Consider the following 22,630-nt stretch of genomic DNA (forward strand, 5'->3'; position numbering starts at 1 on the left):
CTCTAGTTAGGTTCAACCTTTCTAGCTTTCTTCTACATTTTCATGTGCAGTCAGCGTAGGACAGTTTCCAATCTGCTTTTTCTTGCAGGGACAGTCGTCATGGAGGCTAGTATGCTAGAAGAGACAGTAGTGTGGGATTTACTATACAGTGCGTTAGGAGTGTAGTATAGTCTGAAGGTATTCCCATATTAAGAATTTGGTTATTGTTTTTTTTTACATAAAGATAACCAAAAGGATGACCTGACATTAATTTCGCATGTGCTGCCTCTTTAACCTGCTGTTCATTGAAGAAAGTATTTATCCAGTACCCTACAGAAGCACTGTTAGGTTAATATACCTGTACCTTTCCATTGTAGACCGCAGTTATCAGTTACGACTACCTCACATCTCTCCGAAGATTTGAATATGGGACCGAGGAATACAGCGCTGCCAAGTCAGAGGTAAGTAAGATTTCACAAGAGCTCTTACTGTGTGATATGCATTTTGTTCATTTTAATGACATTTTGTTCATAAAATTCAAAGATACCTTTGCTTTAGGGTAGAATTTTTTTAGAGAACCGATTTGACATTTCTGATTTCAGATCCTTCTTAGGCGGAGGGTGGAGATCTCGCAGTGGACACTAGCACCGGGGTGCTCTGCTTGTACATGTTGCAGTTACTTGGCCCACTTGCCTTCTTAGAATCATAGTCGTGCTATTAAAAAAACTCATTTTAATTCTCTCTTTTAGGCTCAAAATCCCAGATCGGAGTACAGAACTAAACAGCTTCTAACGTTATTTAAGCATTTTACTCTTAATTTCTTGTTTGATTGGAAGAACTTGAAGCTTGCTGCAGGTGCGCTAGATTTTTAAGAGGTGTTTTTTTTATGGGAACAGTTATTTAAAAAGCACACCCATATCTTATTAATTTAAAATTTGAGATTTTTATTTTTGGAGTTTTGTTGTGATTGGGGATTGCGGTTTCATGCACACGCTGGTATTTTTCTCACCTGTGACGAGAGTGACTAAGTCTGAGACGTCAGCCCACTTTAGGCGGCTTAAGGGAACTGTAGTAGTGGGAGAGCAACGTCAGTTTGGTTTATTTGTATAGTAGGTCTTCGTTCATAAGGCCACCGACCTGTCTTCTAACGTTTAATAAGAACAGTGTGTAATTTGGCGTCCTCTGGAAAACCGCAGTAAACGTCAGTCAGGCGGTGGGGCACCGTGTGGGCGAGACTCCGCGCAGGATCGCAGGCGGCTACATTACTCCTTCCGCTGGATGGTCGGGGTTTTATTTCCTTTTTCGTAAAATAAGTTCAGGATTAGGTTTCTAGTATTTACTGATGTATTTTTATTAAAAAAATATAATACAGTATTAACAAACAGTATGTTATTTCTCATTAAACAAGTACTGTACTAAATGTGCTTTGCATTAAACAAGCTGAAGTAATCTGTACTGTACTGCTAAACTGTACTTTAAACGTGTACAGTCTGTAGTATGTTTTTAACTACTCATACTTTATGTATTATTTTTATGCAATCAATATATTTAAATAACTCAACAACATATGCAGCACTGACCGTCTAATTCATGTGATAGTTTGAAAGGCCTGCATTAGAAACTGTGAAGATTTCGATATGAAGCAAAAAAAGTTCAAGGTTTGTGATTTGAAGACTCACACGTGTGATATATAAAGACTTGCAGCTAAATTGTTCTATCTTAACTGAGGCTCACGTAGACTAGTAACTGTTCTACAGGGAAGAGATTCTAACTTGTTCTTAGTCTCAAAAAATGCCTTTACAGAGCATTTAGGCACTTGCCTGGTTTAGAATGGATAAATCCAATATCCTCTCTGACTTAATTCAGGGTCTGTGTGAATCATGTGTTTGGCCTGGCATATCAAACCCATAAGAGAAAAGAAAACGGGAAATCAATTTTTACAAAATGCTGGAATTTTTAAAGGAGACCCACGATGTACTGTAATAAAAATGGCCCATCACAATACTTCAACATCACAAATGAAATATTGCAGGTACAACAGCATTTTTATGTGTGTTTTCATTTTTTAGTGAGAATAAGTGGAATGATTTTTATTGGTATTGTTATATTTATTTTCTTGAGCTTCTATTTTTATTCAAATCGACTTGCTGTGTATTTACACATTTACATCCATTATATACCCTGGCTGGTAATGTTACTGAAGCGATCTGAGTTAAGTAATGTCCTCAAGGGATCGGCATGCCTTCTGATATATGACACTATGAATCCTGCAGCTATGAGTCTACTTTTGCTTCATCTCATGACCTGTTGTATGATGCAGTGAAATCCTCCTAAATGTGTTTAATACTTATTCATTCTTGCGGCAAGTATCTAAACCACTGCCCAATAACAGTTCAGGGGAAAAAATAAAAATCTTGAAAGAATCGGGAAAAAAAAAACACCTGAATATACATCATGCATCAAAAAAAGGCGGTTTTAAAATGAGACCTGGAAACAGGCACTCACGTTTCCTGATTGAGTTGCAAAGAGTGTTCTGCAGTCTGAGTGCACTGCTGGAATAAGAGGGGAGAGAAGGTGGGCCTGTAAAACAGCTTATGTAAGATGCAAGGTGTCTGTCCTTTTAAATGCAGCTGTGCTTTTGAAATAAATCCTGTTTCGGATGATGGTGGGTTAATTCTCAAACGCACTGCCATTTGAGATATAGTACCAGCTGACTGTCTGAAGAAGCCTTAGGCATGGTTCAATTACCTTCTCCATCGCTCGCCTCTCAGATACTCAGAGGTTTTACTGCAGTGCAGAACTCAAAGTTTGGTCCTGGAGTGTGTGTGTGATTCTCTAGGCAGCACACACAGTGTGAAAACTGGAAAAAATAAATGCATGTATGTATGAAACGAATAAGCAGAAAGGCCCAGCTAAGAAGTCTGTTTAGACAGCAACGGTGAATGCATTCCTCCAATAAAAGAAATGAATTTAATCAGGGACTTCAGAACAGACCTGTCTGTGAATTTGTAGCTTGTGCTTTTCCCTTCCCCTCTTTGACTAATCCCTGAAATCTATTCCTATCTGCAATCTTTTGTTGTTTCTGTTTCCAAGATGTCTTCAGAGATATGGAAAGGACTGTCATTATTGTGGAGTGACTGTATTTCATGCTATATCATTGAAGATTTATGGCAAGCTTGTGCTCTGGTAAACAGTGATATTTCAAAGAAAAACTCAATACGTCAGATCAACCACGATTACAGTATTGTGTTTCAAGCAAGTTGAAGTTTGACAAACCCCTTTTCCTACATGACATTAAGTCACATTTCAAACTAGTTACATTTGGTACCACCTAAGCTGCTTTTAAAGGGATAGAGCACAGTACCTGGTGGCCAAATTAAATGTTTAAGCTCTGTAATAACAGCCAAAGCTGTGAGGCTGAGAAGACAAATATGGCACTGTAAACATTTCCTGTTGCCATTTTGACTGCTTGACCTATTTAAAAATTTGTTTCCTTTGCTCTCCCAGTCAGGCGCATTTGTCCCGGTTGTTCAGAACTGTTTGCTCATGCCTTCAGGGATAGTCTGACCTTTACATTTCAGAAGGAAACTGGTATTTAACCTTAAAGGGCTTTGCTTCCTTCTGTAAAAATGGCATAGCCTTGGAGAGAAACACCTTTACTGATATGCATGCACACAGAAAAACACCTCGATTCTAACGGAAGGATGAAACCCGTGTAGCATGGCCGCCACTTGGTAACATTGTTTTTTACAAAGAAATAGAATAGCAAGTTATTTTCTGTTATGTATGCAGTCAGTTTAAAATAGTGACATGTGCCCTGTCTCAGCTCAAAGCAGCGACCCCTTAAGTGCAGACAGACTCCTCCGACCCTCTCCTGTTCCTCATTAGGAATCACAAAGTCTGCACTGATTCACTGACTGGATCTCCTGTCCCTCACTGGTATCAACTCCAGGCTGAGTAGGCTCAGGAGTTGGGGGTTTCACTCGGACCAAAGAAACCCCCGAATGACCACTCCCAGCCCTTCCCTCACCCCTCTGCCTGGGGTCACAGTTGGCTAGAGACGTGACCCCGACTCGAGTCCGTGAGTCTGGGTCAAGGAGCTCACCCTGCACCGAGAGTGAGCAGCTCTCCTGCTTGAGCCAGCTGGGAGATCTTATGTATCTCAGGGTAGAGTCTATAATCACAGGCCCAGCCAGTGCTGCCACAGGGTTATTTTTCTGTATTTCTGCATTGCAGAGCCAGTTTTCTCCTATTTTTTAAAAATCCTTAGGAAGCTTTAAACAAGTCAACATAAATGCAGAAAAGAGTTTTTCTCTCTGATACTTGCATTTTTACGATTTTTATTTACATAATTAAGAGAGTGATGTAATAATTTCAAAAGGATACCTACTAGCTCTCAGAAATCCACAATGGCTGAAGATCAAAATCATGTTTATCACTTTAATACACTTTTTCACGTTGATCACCTTTGCACCCTCTGCTCGTCCTATGATGTCAAGTCTGACTCCTGTCCTTCGAGAGCTGAGAGCTTCGATTGCTGCCGGGTGTGACCACTGTGTCCAGTCTCTTCATGTAGTTTTGATGCGTTGACCTCCACAGAGTGGACTACTTGTGAAACTTTGTTTTTATTTTTGAAAAACAGACTTTGTGTAGTATTAGCAGTATTTACCTAGAAAAAGGAGTATCTGGAATCATGTGTGAGAAAATACAGAACTGTTAATGAAACAAAATCCTTGAGAGATTGTGAGAGAAAAGAAAGAAGCAACGAAATTCAGTTCAGAAGTGTGACTTCATAATGGCTTTTAAAGACTGAACCACTTGGCTGCAGAACATTTTTATGTGATCATTTTTTTTTAAATTTAGGTGGATTTTCCTTACGCTCCTCAAAGTTCTTAATGTGTGATGGTGACATTCTATGACAACCTGTAAACCTCCATATGTGCATCTTGGAAGAAAATTATTGCTCCCTCCCTGTGATCACTGTGTATCGGCCATTCTGGCCTGAAACTGCTTCCCCCAAGAAAGACACTTGATAGTCTCTATGCCAGCCACTGCTTGTCTCTGAACGATTTCACATTCACCTCTTTCTGAATGAATAGTTTCCTGTATCAGAAGCTATTTAGGGGAGATGAACAGAAAGACCACTCACAAGGATGTAGTGTCCTGTTCTCCGCTCCTATCAGTTTAGTATTAAGCAAGAAGTGAATGTCTTCTGAAAACTGCCACTATGGAAGAGCTGAACAACGTCACTGACGTGTGTCTGTTCCCCACAGAATAGGAACCATTCTGAATAGCTCCAGTCATCAGGTACCAGCTTTTACTCCAGTCATCAGCTACCAGGTGAAAGCTTTATTTAAAAGAGCTTAAATTACAGCACAATGTACACATTTCTTACTAACAAAGGCATTGTGGTGTATTCCAGGTGTATTTCCTATTTCTAAGTTTCATGGAGTTCTGCCACACACTTGCCCTCTCTAACCATGCTGTCACCCTTTTGGCATTGGTAAACATGAATAGTCAAATCAAAGCATGTATGCCCAATAATAATAATAATAATAATAATAATAAGGAACAAGTAATAGGTTTATTCCATGCTGAAAAGAGAAGAAAGAAAACAACGTTTCTGCTGTGGCGCCTTCTTTGGGCTGTGGTGCCGAAATGGTTTTCTTTCTTCTCTTTTCAGCATGGAATAAACCTTGTTCCTTTGCAGCCTACACATGCTGACGCAGCTACCCACCTGAACTATTATAATAATAATAATAATAATAATAATAATAATAATTCATTCTAAATTATTTTTAGTGCTTCTTTTGCAGTTACAGTGTGGCATTATATAGCTGTTTTTTGAAAGCCACATGCTGAAAACATTTCTGAAAGTACACTACCAGCGTGCTTGTTTAGTTTCAGTAGTTAAGCATAACCCTAAGACAAGCAAGAGAGATTATTGTGCTGTGCTATTTCTTTCCTTTCTGATATTTTTAAAGAAAAAAATACCTGGTAATGAATTTGACTCGAGTATACCTGCAGTGTATTTGACAGGAAGGATCTGGCAGTTTAAGACAAGACAAGGTTGATAGTGCTATCTTTTACAGAATTCTTAGTCTTAATTAGAATGCAGTTTAATCTTAGAATGATGGCTTTTCTGTGGAGGTGCACTGCATGTTGTCTTCACTGTGTGGTGTCTGTTTTTAATTTATGAATGAAGCCAATGACAGATACCATGATCTTACGGAATCGGTTTCCCATGCAGCTTCAAGGCTGAAAATCTATTACTTCCCAGCTGGTTGCTGTCAGTTGGGCCTTTTTGCCCCCTTTAACCTCTGCCTGATGGCTTCTGATGGTGTATTGATCTGGCCTGCTGTTCTATGATGTGTTGAAAAAAAATGCAGTGCTCACTGTTGCAGGATTGCTGTTCCAGCCTTGTGAAAACCACAGCTCAGCAGTTTATCAGGACACACAAGACAATGGCCAGTCTCCCTTGTAAACAGGACTCTGGAGAGCTGCAGGTGAGATGTCCTTCTGCCACGCAGCTTAGAGAAAACGGAATAGTTGTCCTACAAGTCTAGCAGCCTGCCATAAAGAAAGAAAACTGTTTGACATAGGTTAAAATCAAGCATTTTCAGTAAAGCATTTGTTTTTCAATTTCTTGACATGCTGGTGTATTTGTTAATTTCTTGACATTCTGTATCTGTTTTCCATTTCAGTATGTACAGTACTTGTAAATAATTTATGTAGAAAATAATTGTCTCAGAAATAAAAAACAACAACTTCATATACATGGAGTGCTGTAAATAATTCACTTGAAATATATGATGAAATAGATAAAGATGTGTTTATATATTTATGGATATACTGTATACATATATCGAGAGACAGACACCCTGTATCCCTGCTTAGTGCTTACAAAGTTACTCTTTTCTAAATAGTGCAAATATGGTACAGACTCCTTCTACTGTACACTGGTAAAATCCCTGCATTTCCTCAATTACAGTGCACATGTTCATGCGCAGTTTGAAGTGTCAGGTGTGGCAGGTTAGCCCATGAAGAATGTGGTGACTGGTGCTGGCTGCTGGGTTTGTGCAGTATGTTTGTAGAAGGAGCTCTCCTGGTAGATGGAGCAATGCAGAGCCCTGAGAGACACTAATGTGTTTGAGTGGAATGTGGAAGCTTGAACAGAAGCCTTTCACTCCAGTTCCCCCTCTGTCACCCAGTGTTCTGTATACACCAGGGAGCTCAGTTTCCTCCTGGAGACTGTCTGCATTGCGGCCTCTAGTGGCTGCCTTGCGGTCACTGCAGTCCCTCCATGCAGAGAAGACCAGCATCCAGAGCCAGGACATCACGAGAGGGTAGTGTGAATCAGATTTTGGAATGCCATGCCTCAGAGGTGTTTTCGTAGTGGGCCAGGCTAATCAAAAAAGTAGAACAACAAGCACTGCTGTTTCATAAATCAAAGCCGCGATGGTGATCTGGCCTGTGGATTGGAGGTAGACAGCCTGTCTTCTAAAAGGGCAGCCCCCTGACTGCTGCTTTGGCTCCCGATAGTTAAACAGAGCAAGCTGTTCTGTTTAAACCATTCACGTGGCCGAGAAAGTCGGCTCGTCAGCTTGATTATGGTGCTGAGACACATGTGGCAGAAACATCGGCTGCTAACTGCTCGTCAGCTTGCTGTGTTATTTAATGCCGTGAGAGGAACGAGCCGCCAGGTGTTTAACACACACCTGCCAGCGTGTACCCAGACTCTCCTGGATGTAATGTGTTTTCTTCAGCACACAGGACGTGGCAAAACACATCACTTCCACCCTGCCGCTTGGCTGAGGTCTTTGCCATCCATCCTCCGCCGGCTCGGCTCGGGGGGATAGGTCACCGCCCGCGATGGCGCACAGGAGCACAGCGCTCCGCGTTCTCTTTCTCACTTCGGTGCTTGAGCAGCTCACCTTGGACGTGCTCTTTGAGTCGCGCGGGGATGTGTTTTCTGTTTGGGAATACACAGTAGGCGGTAATAAGAAAACTAACTATGAATGTGGTCTAGCAGTCAAAAAGGCAAAAAGTGCACTGTGCTTCTTGTGTCAGTTGTGTATAAAATTCTGAGCAAAGAAAGTGATTTGAATAAGATCATTCTGCTTTAATACCTTAAAGCTTCTATCATAGAGCCGTTGGAATGCAACATTCTTCAGTTTTGAAATCTTCTGTTTTTTGGTTCAAATTAAAAATAAAAATCTTTTATTTAAGCACGTACAGTTTTGCGTGGAGCTCCAAGCATTTGCACAATCTGCCTGAGCAGGAGAGGTTCTTCTGTTTCACGCTCAGCTGTTACTCCGAGCCGTGGAGATGAGGCAAAGCCAGGCAGCTCTCGAGCAGTGAGCAGAAGATTGAGCCAAATATCTTGGCCCTCTGCATCTGACTGTCTCCAGTTCAAGGTCTTAACATGCTCATGTGTTTCAAAATCCCCTTCTCTGGAGTTCAAATCACAGTATCCTAAGTGTTGCCTAATATTAATTAATCTTTTTACACTCTTCTTCTTAAATTGGAAAATCTCAACTGATCATAAGAGTTACTTAGGCGCTAAAAAAAACCCTGACCCTGAGTAACCCCTCATTTAAGTGTATTTTATTTTAGATACGGCAGATTGTCATATTCCTGTGGGAAATGCAGTTATTAATGTGACAAAGGATAAAAGGATATGCCAGATCCATCATGTCAGTATGACCGGGGAAAAAAGAAACAGGAAAAGAAATAAAAATTCAATACAACGAATAATGTTAGAATGCTGATCTTCTTTGTATGACATTTGGCAGAAGGGGCTTTTCATTCTGTAAATGAAGCATTTGTAAAACAGCAAAAACAAAACAACTGCATCTCCTTGTAGGTAAAGCTGATTTGCTAGAATGAGAGATCCATTGAAAGAGATTGTCAGTCTGCAGAAAGGCCATATGGCAGCTGTCACATGCATTGATCTTGTATTTGTGGTGGGGTCTCACTGGCCTATATTGGAAGCCCTGGCTGAATGTAATTAATTTGTTGCACCATAACATGGAAAGCACCAGGCATTATTCTCATGGAATTAGCATTCTTTCATTATGGGAAACATGGAACACTGATGGAAGTGGCCACAAATCGTTGGAAGACTGCCCATCAGTGAGCCAGAACCCTATCCTTTAGATAAGCAGCCTAACTAAATAATGAAGGAACAATCACCAAATTAAACATTGTGAGAAATTCTTGTTTACAGTTTATCCAAGCAATGGCTGTGTCTGGAACAGGCTGCCCAGCTGTAGTCTTGAAAGAGGGCCCTCGAACCTTTCACGGAAAGCTGGATGAGACCTTTGGGTCAATAAGACACAAGCAGCTAAGTGATGGAGATGTACTGCAAGGCCTCCACTCTTCTGTATCCTTTCTCGTGTTCTCGTAAAGAGCAGCATGGGTATTGGAGGAGTGTAGTGGGCATGGAAACCTTATTTTCTGCATGAGTCAGTTCTGTATTGTTCTGCAGGCCCCTTTGCTTTTATGACAGATTTCCTTTTGTCGTATTGTAGCACTTACGTGCTCAGGTTCAGAAGAATGAGGTGATGCAATTCTATGCTCAAGCTTTTTGAATGCACAGAGGCTCGGTACCAGCTAAGCCTTGCAGCAGTTTGCATCAGTCAGGAACTGCTCCCTCTAGACTCCATTAGACAGTACGACAAATAACATCATAATAATCCACTATTTAACCATATGGGTCACTTGAGAACAAATTCTCATTTACAGTGGTGTCCCTGCCAAGAGGTCGCCACCAATGTTGTATGGAAGACAAAGCAGAAAGAGAGAGCAGGACAATCAATAAAAAGGAAATAACAGGACAGGACATAGCATGAGGTGGCAGAGTTAACAATTGCAAGTGTCAGGCAGAAAAGATTAAATCACACAACTGAAAGCACCCTGAGATACGAAGGTGGACAGTTTCAGCTCACTGTGCCGACTGGTGCAGTGTTTGGCAGTGGCACATGGAAAAGACGAGATCCAAACAGGTAGCTGTTCCTGGCAAGTTCAGCTTGCTAAAAGCACTACATCTTTAATTGCAGGATGGCATAGAAACTTCAATTAATAAGATAGGAAGCTAGTTTCTCTAATAAAGATCTGTATATTAATTTAAACCAGTGATGCATTTGTCTCATAAGCAGAGTGGACCAATTAATCAAAGAATAAAGCTCATGCAGTGATGTGTGTGATGGGGGCACTGGTAATTCATTTGTGTCGTTTCCTGTATAAGTACTTACCAGTCACTGCAAAAATCAGACTGAACTGAAAGCTTGATTGCAAAACAAAATCCTTAATATTATCTGGAGACTCTTGAGATACAGCTTGAATAGCAGGTGCAGAAAGAATGGAAAACAGCTATCTTTCTTCTTTGCTTTGCATATTAGTAAATTTCTAAGGGTTGCTTGGGATATATCCTGCAACAGTCCAATATTGTATACCTTTTGTACTCTGTGGATTTTGCTGCAATTAGGGAAGATGCAGCATAAAGGATTTTTAAAATCGAATCGGTTTAGACCTTCCAAATATGATTAACCTCATTCACAAATAATTAACCTTATTTTCCTTGCCTCTTTGAAACATCTTAAGAGGCTGTGTAACAGAAGTTCAGTCTGAAGGCCACTGCACTTGTTCTTTTTTAAGTCATGCTTTGAATTTTTATGCTCCTTAACTGTACGTATATGTTGTTTTTTATTTGGGATGGCTTGGCAGCAGCTGCTGCTGTCAAGATAGCACTAGTGATGGCTTTATAAGAAATGACAGCACTTAGATGTCCTGCCTATTCAATCACTAGTTCATATAACAAGTAGGGCCTGGCTTAATTCCTTACAGTCTCGGTTAGCTACATGAGTCACATAGGACCACACAAAACATTTCCACAGCAGATTAAGCTTCAGACATTTCAAGTTCCACTTGACTTGACTCCAAGTCGCTGAAATATGCTCCTAATATTCCCTGGTGAAGAATCCTGTGCTCTAATCTGAAATAGTCACAGCAGAGGGGTGAAGGGGCAAAATCCTGTTCGCTGAGCCTCAGTGGTGCTGCTATGGTATGCAGGTCCAGGAGTTCATGCAGAACAAGAGGTGGAAAAAAAACACTTTGTCTTAAAGTGGATGAGATTATAACCTATATTATATGTCTCTCTGTATTGGGCTTTAAAAATGTTTTAGTTGTGTAAAAAGTATTACCAGTATAAATAAACTTAAGAATTCTCTTTTTTGTACTGTGAGAAATTGTAACTAGGTCTTCTGTCTCTTCAGTCTTACTGACTGTACCTACGAGTGTTTCTGAGGGATATCAGTTGAAGGTAACAAGGTTGGAAATGGCCTCTGTGGTTTTTTGCTTCAGGATGTAAAAGCGGCACTTCATCACGCAGACCTAGGAGGGCAGTGTGAAACAGAGCCCGGGCCTGGGCCACTCACTCTTGAGCACTGAGAGAGCTGAGGCCGGCGCTGCCTGTAGTCGTCTCCAGGGAGAAAGCAGCTTGCATACCTGCACAGTTGTAAGGTTTTCCTGATGCAATGTTATTTCTAGGGAAGTTTTATTTTATATTAACTGAGCTGCGAAGCCTCCGTTCTGGAGACCGGCATTGACGCCTGACCTTGCTTGTTTCTAACAGTCCCACTTACAGATAGAAAAGGAGCCATCCCAGTTTGGAACATGGGTGATACCATCATGATTTCACCTGTAAACCACACTCCCAGTGAGCTGCAGAAGTGAAAGAAAGCACAGCGTTCAATCCTGAACCCTCAGGGTGTGTCACACTTGCTCTGGGGGTTTCAGGGGTGCCACCCCTGTGGGTGGGCACTGCTGGCGCACAGGGATGCAGGAGCAGCTGGCTGGTGCAGAATGAGTCCTCTGGTTACCAGCAGGTGTTGCTGCTAGACCAGCGAGTCCCCACTCCCTGGTAACGAAGCACTGCAATTCTGATATTAGTCACATCGCTGCACCTTGAAACCATGAACAAGAGGCAGTGTATACTGACGCATCCAGAGCCCAGCGGCGCCACTCTCCTGGAGACTTCCCAATTGGGAACTGGGAAATTGTGAACTTGTCTGCATTAGAATATAATTAGTTCAGTTAAGTCATTTGCATACCAAGTTAAATAATAAAAGCTAGAAGATTCTCTAGTCCCTTTGTATCAGAAATTTGCTCCATACCGTCAATGCCTTTTCCTTCGAAAATATTCCTTCTGTTATTCATGAAGTATGTACTGCACTTCTATGCTGCAAATACGTTCTTTACTGTAAATATTTATTTCATTCATTACAGTTGCAGAGGTTATTTCCATCTTTTACCTGTGCAGAATTATATTTTTTGTAAAACTTTCTTGTCATAGTTCTCCCCCTTCTTGTTGGCAAAGCCTGATGAAGAGCGAGGTCAGAAGAGCACACCCTTGACACATTGTTCTAATGAGAAGAGATTGGGGATAGTTGCTACGAAGAAAAACACTTGGGTTTGGTGAAGGATGACAGGTTTCATTCTGTATGAAATCTCAAGAGGCTTGAAACCTAAGATAAAAAGAGAGAACTGGAAAGTTTTCCTTTCCCCTTGTTCTGGTGCTCTCTTCCTAATCTGACCTGCTGCTTCCTTGTCTAAATGATAAATTTCTCATCAACACAGTTTACAGCTTGGAGGCAGTCAAAGTTCTCAGCTTGTGGGAAGAAAAAAACAAATTGGACAGCTTCTTCCTGGGCAGAGAATTGAGTTCAGTCCAGTTTTTTATAGAGAGGTACTGCTACATTTTGAAGTAAAAAGAATATTTTCACAGGAGATATACAATAAGCACTGGCAGCCTGCATCAGAAGCACTGATGAATTAAGTTTGATAAATGCTTTTGTTTGAATGATACTTTTTTGTCCATGAAACCTCCTTAAGGATTATGAAACCCTCATGCTAACAAGTGATAATTAAGATTGGTAGTGAGTTATTGAATTCGCCAGAGTGTACATGCATATTCCTGCAGTTCTGTAGAAGTCGATAAACACCCTGTGCTTTAAATTAAGGTACTGTACCTCTAAATGGAAGTCTTCCTCAACTGTTATAGTTTTATTTTCTCTGTGGTGGAGTACATTAGCATCTAGTGCAGAAATCCCAAAGCAAATCTCTTAGCGAAGAAGCACTTTGGAGCTGTTGGCACCGCCACACTTTATTCCTGGGTTTCCTGCAAACCTGCAAAGCCTGGCCAGTGAAGGGTGACCTAGAAAGAGCGTCGGGGTTCATGTTGCAAGATTCAATGGGAAGGCATTTATCTCTGACTGGAACAGAAATATCCTGAATTCTGTTTTTATAAAAAAATAAAAACCTATCAAAGTCTCACACAAAAGACAACACTACATTGAGAAAGTCTTATCATGTCAGCAGCCATATCACCCTGCAGCTCACAACTGATAACCCACTGAAGCTCAGCAGTGTGAGCCTGGTCAGTACCTGGATGTACAGTAGGAGACCTCTTGGGAAAGCTAAGGCTGCTGCTGGAAGAGGTGTTAGTGGGGTCAGCAGGGGGCGCTCACCCTGCAGTCTGTGTGGGTCCTAATGCCCCAGTATAGTGACGGGGACACTGTACTGTAAAAAGGCGCCGTCCTTCGGATGAGATGTAAAACCGAGGTCCTGACTCTGTGTGTTTCTTGAAAAGAGTAGGGGTGTTACCCCGGCATCCTGGCCAAATTTCCCATTGGCCCTTCATGGCCAATCATGACCTCCCTAATAATCTATGAATTGGCTTCATCACTCTGCTCTCCTCCCCACTGAGAGCTGGTGTGTGGGGAGCGTTCTGGTGCAATATTGCTGCTGTCGCATCATCCAGGTGGGGCTGCACACTGGTGGTGGTGGAGGGGAGTCCCCATTACCTCTAAAGCGCTTTGAGTGGAGTGTTCAGAAAAGCGCTGTATAAGTGTAAGCAATTATTATTAGTATTATCAGGCTCTCTGTCAGAATGTCTAGTATGGGTGCTTGTAATTAACTGATCCGAGGATTTTGGCCAGTCATTTCTTGAAAGAAGCCAGAGGAAGTGCACCTTGCTGATGGAGTATGGGTAGTTTTTCCCAGGGATACAAAAGCAGACCTAATATTGGAACCCTCAAGGTCCAAATCCTGAACACTATTGCCATACTGCTGCCCCCGGTCACTGGTTTGTCTGAGTTAATAGCTCACAGGTACAAACCAGTTGTCGGTGGTTTTTAATAGCATGATGCAGATATTGCTGCTTCATCTCGTTATTTCTTTAACAATTTAAGCAATATACTGAGAGTCTTTGTGGTTTTAAATGAATACATTCAGACAGCAACAAGTAAATGAATTAATGTTTTCAGAGCCTGTAGTTTCCCTGTAGTTAAGTTTCTGAATGGCCCCATTAGTATTCAAGGATCATAGTCCTTCTGCGCTTTTATTTAATTTAAGGCAGTGTTGAAGGTAAGTGGCACAGCTGGAAGTGATAGTGTTTGTGCTTTATACCTTACATTTAATCAAACTGAAAGGCAGACAAAGAGTTCAGCACTGACTAGCCAAACTCATTGATTGACCCGTATGATCATTTTGTTAATTGACAATCTGTTTGCTTTGTAACTCTCTGGTACACACGGAATTATCCACTCTAGACCTTTGATGTGGTTAATTATTGTTATTAGTAGTAGTGGCTGTAGTAACAGTTTTGTTAAGAGTAAGATAATACAGAATATTTTTTTTTAAACCTACTTGTTTCACCAAATTTAAATTGAAAATCTCAATGGGGTGAAGATTTTAGTTTAATTTTAAGTATAGACTAACCTAAACCTGAAAAAACTAACTTTAAAGGAAGTTGGCCTGTGATTTAAAATATAGTGAACATTTAGGACCGTTGCAGCCTTTGTAATCCTGTTCAGTTCTGATGCGAGAGAGCTTCCATAACAAAAACACTGATGTAGCCATTAGTACACAAACAAGTTAAAATAAAATCTACAAACCAGCGCAGTGTGTAATGAGTGCTTACTGTCAATAATGGCCTTAATTAAAACAGTCATTCAGGCTATGGAAAGAAGAGTTGTACATCTTCATTAGTGGTGTTCTCGTAATAGAGGAGCCCTGGTGTGGGGCACTGCTAATAGTGTTGGTGAGAACAGTGTTAATAGAGAGGAGATCTGGGAGACGCAGTGACAGGTGAATTTCCGATGCAGTGAGGATGAGCTGCAGTAAGGTCTCCAGCAGCACACATCAGCGTTTGCGCGGTGAGCACCAGTGTTATTGAGGAGACCTCACAGGAGGGCATGGGCAGCCGCTGCTAAATACCCTCTACATGAACACTAACAAGACTGCATGGCTCAGCTCATGATTCCTGATTCTCTCCGTGTCTGATACTGTCCAGGTCTTTCAGGGCTGTTCCCAGTCCTCTTTCATCCTGCAGAAAGAGCAGGCTGCCCTGTCTTTATGACTAAATCAGAGACATGGTGCTCTGCTGCCTTTGTTCCTTGCCTTTCCGAAGTCTGAGAGCCCTGGTGATGCATGAGCTTGATTGTAAAACAGTTACCATTTCTCAGCATGATTAATGTTTCAGGGATTTGGAGGATAGGAGATGGAGCTCAATGGTGTGTTTTTTTCTGTAGGATAATTTAAATGGTGCAATTGATTGATGGTCCGAGTTATTAGTATTATTGGTTGTTTTTGCTGTTGATAAATGTGACGATGGGCTGTTTTACGCCCTCTTCGCATGACCTCTGTTGAGGTCCTTGATAAACTCTTTTTCATTTACTCACCAGTTATCTTTGTCATCCTGGAACAAAGGTTAATATATCTATGTATTTTTGCTGTATTGATATTATTGTCAATAGGTATTGTTGCTGTGTGCGTTGGCTGTTTGTGTTTTGTCCTACCTGTCTGTCCTCATCTGTCTGTCTGACCGCTCTCTTGGAAATGGAGCCTCACCTGTCCATCAGGAGGAGGCGGGGGCGGAGCTCAGGGCCGTCAGTCAGGTGTTGTCTTGGCCTTTGTGGTGTAGCTGTGTCCGTGTGTTGTCACACCACCTGGGTTGTTGCTGGCCTGCTTTTGGAAACTGCTAGAAGGAGAATTGCTGGGTGAGACCGAAGTTTGCTCTTTTGTTGAATGTTTGATCTTTCTCTTTTATGAATATTTTTCTTCCTCTTCCTCAAGAGCATTATCGGTAAACAGGCACTTTATCTCTATTTTTTCATCTGATGTGTATTTTTATGACTTCTGTAACTACCCCTGAACTTAACTTCAAGGTGGTTTAGGTACAATAAATCAGTAACATGTCATGATACAGGTTCCTATGAAAGTTTCAGCTGATCTAGCTGTTTCCTCAAGTTGTCAGGATTGTACAACATAGTATAGTATCTGCCCTCATACCTCTGTTAACACCAATAAGGTGCATCTGAGCTCAGTGAAAAATTCCTCCACCAGGAAGGAAAGGAAATACTGTGCAGGAACATCTGAAGAACAGCAGCCAACCTTTTGTTTCTGCTGCACAAGGTTGAAATCATGTTTTAATCTCTCCCCTTTTCTGTGATTTAATCCCATTGACTTCTTTTCAACCAACTCGTTTAGATTGGACTTGTCCTGCACTGCCGATTCATTCCACTGGTAGACCTTGATCACAAAGCGCAGTCTGAAAACTCAGCTCTTCAGAAATGCACGAATGCATTGCAATAAAGAAATTCAAGGCATATTTCAGAAGGTGTTGGAAAATATATAAATGCCAAGAAATTAATGATTTATATTCAGCAAGGGGTCTGCAAATAAAGGAGTTAATGCACCTGCACTGTTGATCTCTTGAAATCCCATCTGCTTGATTACATTGCAACGTTTTGAGATATTTATAAATATCTATGAGATCAATCACTATTGTGCCCACTGCTATACCTTGTTGTGTTCTTTTTAGTATGACTGTTTTTTCCTGTAGATTCAAATTACCAAATGAAAAACCCTTTCTGGAATCTCAAGTCGAAACGAGGAAAGCAATGACTGGACAGTGGATAATTACATGCATGGAGGAGCAGAAATATTCTGATAAATCAACAGGGTTTCTGTCTGATGAAAATGGAATATATGCAAACACCATTTATTCATTTTCTTAATTGAACCAAAACACTTTATATTTCAGTACAGGCTAATTGCTTCATATCTAAATTGATGCAGTGTTTCACTGTTTCCCCTTCCAAAGTCCTAGAGCTTTACAGCAACTGTTTTAACAGTGCATTTGGTAATGTGCTGTGTGGGTATGTGCCATCACTTTCAGATCTAACAGGTGCCCAGGATTAGTTTATTTAAGACCCCATTAGAAAATGTCCTTTCCTTTGGCTCCTCGCCATTACATTATCCCATTTGAAATTAGGAATTTCAGAAAGGGCGATTTATCATCTTTAGGTAACAGATGGCAACATTTTTCCACATTTTAAGTAATTTATACCAAAGGAAGGCAAGGAACCTTCGTCACGGAAAACTGTAACCTCTTTTTCAGTAGCGCTAGCCTTGTAATTTTGACTTGTTTGTAATGAGTGGGTACAGAATTTGTCTGTACAATGGACTAAATTGAGGGTTATGGAGGAAATTGAGCCTTGTATAATGGAGGGGTGTGAATACTGTTTCTCTGCTTGTCCTTCTTTGGCCTTGACCTCTGTGGTTGCCTTTGCTGGCTTTTTGATGCTGATTAATTTGCCATCATTGTGCACATTAGAGTTTGTGCAGGGAAGGCGCTGTGCTCAGACTCTGTGTGATACATGTGCCACAGAGGGAAAGTCACACAAAGACATTAAAAGAGTGACAACCATTGTACACACCAGCATCAGCAGAAGTTGTTAAACTTCTGCAGAAACATGCCAAGAAATGAACTTTTGCACAAAACCTTCATTTGGTTTCAAAACTGAAAAGAATTCTCATGGTGCATTAAGTGTGGGTGGTTCTAAGGATGCACATTTCAGATGGACACTCACTTGGGTCCTGACCTCTTCATAATGCACTTGGGACGTCATGTAGATGAACAGTTAGTGATTCTAAGCTGATGGAGGCGTGCATGTATAAAGAGAAAAGTATTTGGGAATTCCTAAGTAAACAAGGACACACACAGGCTTCGACACACACGCAAGGCCTTGAGTACAGAGCTTTCTTCCAGCTTGATAGAACACTTGTATTACACCACTACAGAAGATTCTGATCGGCACTGCTTTTTATTGAGCCTTTAATCTAGTCTACTAGTTTTTTCTTCTTTGGTTGCTGTTTTTGGTTAAGGCTTTCATGCTGAGAGATTGGAAAAGGGTATCGTTTATTGTTTTAATGCATAAAACAAACATTTCCTTAAATGATGCACTTTCTATTGAATCAAACGGGCACTTTAAACCCATATTGTCCTGGACACTCAGTTACAGCTTTGGGGGCGAGATGGCAGTCAGCTTTCTGATTTTGAAGAAGTACGTCGTGTAACAACCACCCAAAAGCTCTTTGTGCTTCACGCTAATGGAAGTGTGTTATGTAAGGATTTTCAACTTACAGTAGCAACTGATGAGAATCAATCCATCAGGTTGGTTAATAAGATTGTGGACCTTTTTTGGGAATTATTTTTCATTTATTTTGTTCTCGGCACTGCAGAGTAATAGCTTTTGACTGGCTTTCGGAGCTTTTTGACCTACGGCAGAGTTTGACAGAAAAATGAACCCAGTTGGTTGAGAATTCAGAACCTTCGAAAGGGCTGTTTTTTTTTTCCTGTGTCATTTTTCCTTCCTTTGCAGCAAATAAATTGCAGCTGAGGTAATAAACCTGAGCCCCCCTGTGTACAGTAGTTAGCCAGCGACAACAGTGATGTCAAAATGAAATTAAACAAATAGCTTTGCATTCCAGGGGCAGTGCTCAATTTTAAACGCTCATAAGTGAAAATCGATGATGAATATCAATCAGCTGCAGCCTGTTTGCACAGAAAAGTGGCAAGTCACTAACCCTCTCCCTTCTGCACCCCAAGGGAAGTATCCAATTATATAGGAACATGCTACAGTATGTGTTTCAGTAGAGACCAGGTTTTCTAAAAGAGGAAAAGACCCCTGAGCAACCTAAACATATTTCTTTCAGGCATATTAATCAATACCACATGTGCAGACATGTAAGTAGATAAATGGGTTACACTGATGATATTCTCTTATTCTGAAGAAGCACCAATCTGCGGTATTGAAGTCAGATCTCATGGGACAGATGTTCGGGTTCAAATAATAGGAAGACATTTGCCTGGTCTAACTTTCATCTTCTCTTGTGACATGCAAAAGGGAATTTTCATGATGTGTGCATACATCTTAAATAGAAAGCAAGAAATAGGATTGTAAATGCTATGATCTGCATAGCAGTCTCTTCTCTAATTTAGACTAGCTGTATTTAATTAGGGTTTTCAGAGTTCTTAAGGGTTATTCAGTGCTGTTATTTCTCTTCTGCAGATCCACATATTTCAGTTTAAATACCACTGATTGACTTGGAAGAACAGAATGCACAACATAAAAAGCCAACACATTACTTGTTTTATTTGTAGCTTGAATTCATTAACCTGCTCCTGCCACTTACAGTAGCAGTATACTGTACTGCTTGTAGCTATGGATCTACCACTGAGACCATCTGCCCACTCTGCCTGAAGCTAACTGTGAAAGTGAACAAAAAAATGAATTACTACAGAGAAATACTTCCCAGAAGAAAATATCTTCTCTTGTGGTGTGAAAATAGAACCACACGTTTCAAATCAGATTTCGTTCCCTACTTTCTGAATTTATCACAACCTGCCCTCTTCACAACCTCCACAACTCCTGCCACTCTGTTTGTTCTCAATAAAGTCTTGGGGATTTCAGTGCTATTTCAGTTACTTGCCGCTCCTTGAGTTGCAAATGAAAATTGTTAAAGTGTTATCTCTGTTCTTTTCAAGCTTAAAGAAGTGGAAAATCACCTTGGCCTTTTTTGTCTGTGTATTAAATCTTACAGCTGCCATTTAAAGTGTCAAAATTTCCAGATCCGCCCCAAGGTGAGTTCAGCATCTCTATCCCTGCCCTTTACTCTGGTGCAATTGCCCCATCAAGACTGGATCTGACCTGCACTCTCGTACCTGCTGGTGTTTATGTTGGGTCGCCTGTAGGCTGTACTGTCTGGATGTCGGAATGAAGTTATTTAAGTTGTGTCTGGCTGCTAACCATGGAATTCTTAGCATCAGAAATTTATATTCATATTTTGCTGACTTTGCAGTGTCTCTGAGTTGCCCACTGTCTCAGCTGTTTCATTCTCAATGTAAAACAGTTATTTCTTTGGAAGAAAATACTGTTGTATGGAGCGTAGGCATCTGTCTCCTTGCACTGTCCCATATATCTGCACGGGGGGGTTGGTCATAGATTTTTATAATGTGTAGTTCAATGCAGCATCAGTTTCTGTTGGACAAGTCAACATTCTAATTGACCACGATGCCCTGGAATTGATTGAAGCTGTTTGTACAGTCTTTTTGAGGTGGAATTGTACATTAATTCTATCTCTGGAAAAAGCATCTAAAGTACAGTTATTTAAAAAAGCTCTCCTTGACCAATAAGGCCTTGCTATTTAAATTACTTTTTATCACTGAGAAAGTTCTAGATTATTCAGGTGTATCATCTCAATGACAGCTTTGTACTAAACCAGGTTCCTCTTCCAGGATACTTTTGTTTGCAGGAATCCAGAGTGTTGGATAGCAGAGCTGGACAGGTAGCTGTGCATCACATTAACACGGCTCAGAGACCACTGTTTGCACCTACTGTATATTTAAATAATTTGAATGAATTGCACCAAAGCAAGTTCCTGTAACCATGCTTCTTGTACGTACAGTAGTCCTCCAAAGCAGGATTCGGTTTTTCATCAATGTTTTCTGATCCTTTGTAATTACAGTTCCTGATTTTCCAAGAATATTAATTTTAGGAGATTTTAGTGTCCATGTTGACTCTCAGTACTGTTCTTTCCTGACAGACTTCTGTACTCTCCTAAATTGTTGTGGCTTTACTCTACTTGTGAATATGCCTGGTGTTGATAAAGATCACATACTGTACTGTAATTTATAATCTGTGGTCTGCTTGTTAGTTGTGCTTTAAATCTTATTGAAGATAGAAAACAATTTGTGCAAGTTGAGCATTGTTCCTCTACAGAGCTGGTCACATCTGGTGTCCCGCATGGCCCTGGTTTTGGAGCCCTTCATTTTAGTGTCTGTATTTCACCATTGAGTCAGATTGTTTGTAGGCATGGTATTAAATATTGTCCATTCTTATGCTCTTGACGAATTGAAATATGCATGAAATGTGACATTAATCACATTATCACAGCTCTTAGATGATATTAAAACATTTTTTTGCTTTTAAACTCTTACTAAAGTTATGCTATTTTTTTCAACTTTAGTTTGACTGTTGATTGAGTTGGAATGAGTCCATCTACTAAAATTGCTAAAGCACATTTGCATTGGGTAAATGTGTCTTTGTTCAGATTTGTAAAATTGCTCATACACATTCACTTCTCTCCCACTCCGATACAGGGAAGCTAATGCATGCTTTTGTCTTTTCCAGGCTTCCTCCTGTATAGTAGTGCTTATTGGCATACTCAAAAAGATACTTTACAACTTGCATTATATTCAGATACTTTTAAATATTCTCTTACTTTTTACTCTTAACTAAAGGTAAAATACACAATACGAAATCTACAAAATCTGTATCTTTGACATTTTAGCTCCCTGTAGATTTCAGTATAAAATTCAGAACTTGTTTGAGTTTTATTCTGAGACTATGCTCAGTTTTAAGGGCTTGAAGGTGTGTTGTCTTCTAACCACACCAGTGAAACATTAACTCCTGCACACCTACATGTTTTTTTGTACTCTTTGGACTCTGGCTTTCATTACAACACAGCTCCAAACACAGTGAGATCTTGGGAGACTAAACTGTCTATTCTGTTGCTCCAAGACTGTGGAGAGATGTCCCTGCTCATATCTGGGCAAGTTTGTCAGACATTGCAATGTCAAAGGTCCCAGTACCAATGGTTAGAATCCTCCAGCACAGTTTGTACTACATTTTCAAAAGTTATAAAGTGAGCAATTTGTTCTTAATAAATAAGTGAAGATCACAGTCAGATTTTGCGTTATCCCCACAGTGATCAATCCTTCAGACTCTGGGCAGTTTAATAAACTGTCTAGTGGCGAAAAATTGAATTGCAGTGTCTTAAATACAGTTGATATAATTATTGCAGTGAGTTGGTTTTATTAACAAGGAACAACACATTCATATAACAAGTAGTTCAGGTTGGGAGCTGCGTCAGCATGTGTAGGCCTTTGCATTCATATAACAATATACTTTGGCATTAATATAAAGTATTGACACCAATTACTGGATAGTTTACAAATTAAAATAACTTGAAAAAGTTACTTTACAGTTAACACTAATTAAAAAATACCTCCTGCTGAAAATTTTGATTGTTGCAAAATAAATAATGTCATAGATAAAGCAAAAAATCTAATGCAAATGTCTTTATCAGCCCATGATTATGCAATCATAAATACTTTCATACTCGGAAGATTCCAGCTAAGGGAATTCACGTTCCTTAAAGCTATTTGCATATCATTACAGAAAAAATGAACAGCTGATTTCTAAATTAAATGTATCTTACTTAGTCATAATGAATTATACAT

General features: G+C 40.3%; 1 protein-coding gene across 2 annotated transcripts in view; it reads left to right on the forward strand.

Moving 5' to 3' along the window:
* The window catches only part of adck1 (aarF domain containing kinase 1), a 152,709-nt gene that overhangs the window by 3,297 nt on the left and 126,782 nt on the right, over window positions 1-22,630 (forward strand). For both annotated transcript variants that reach the window (XM_088924578.1, XM_088924579.1), the window contains one exon: window positions 357-440. In XM_088924578.1, coding sequence (XP_088780704.1) covers window positions 357-440 — 84 coding nt within the window. The remainder of the gene's footprint in view (window positions 1-356; window positions 441-22,630) is intronic.

This window comes from Atractosteus spatula, chromosome 9 (assembly GCF_055471065.1).
Source record: "Atractosteus spatula isolate fAtrSpa1 chromosome 9, fAtrSpa1.hap1, whole genome shotgun sequence".
Classification (NCBI taxonomy): Eukaryota; Metazoa; Chordata; class Actinopteri; order Semionotiformes; family Lepisosteidae; genus Atractosteus; species Atractosteus spatula.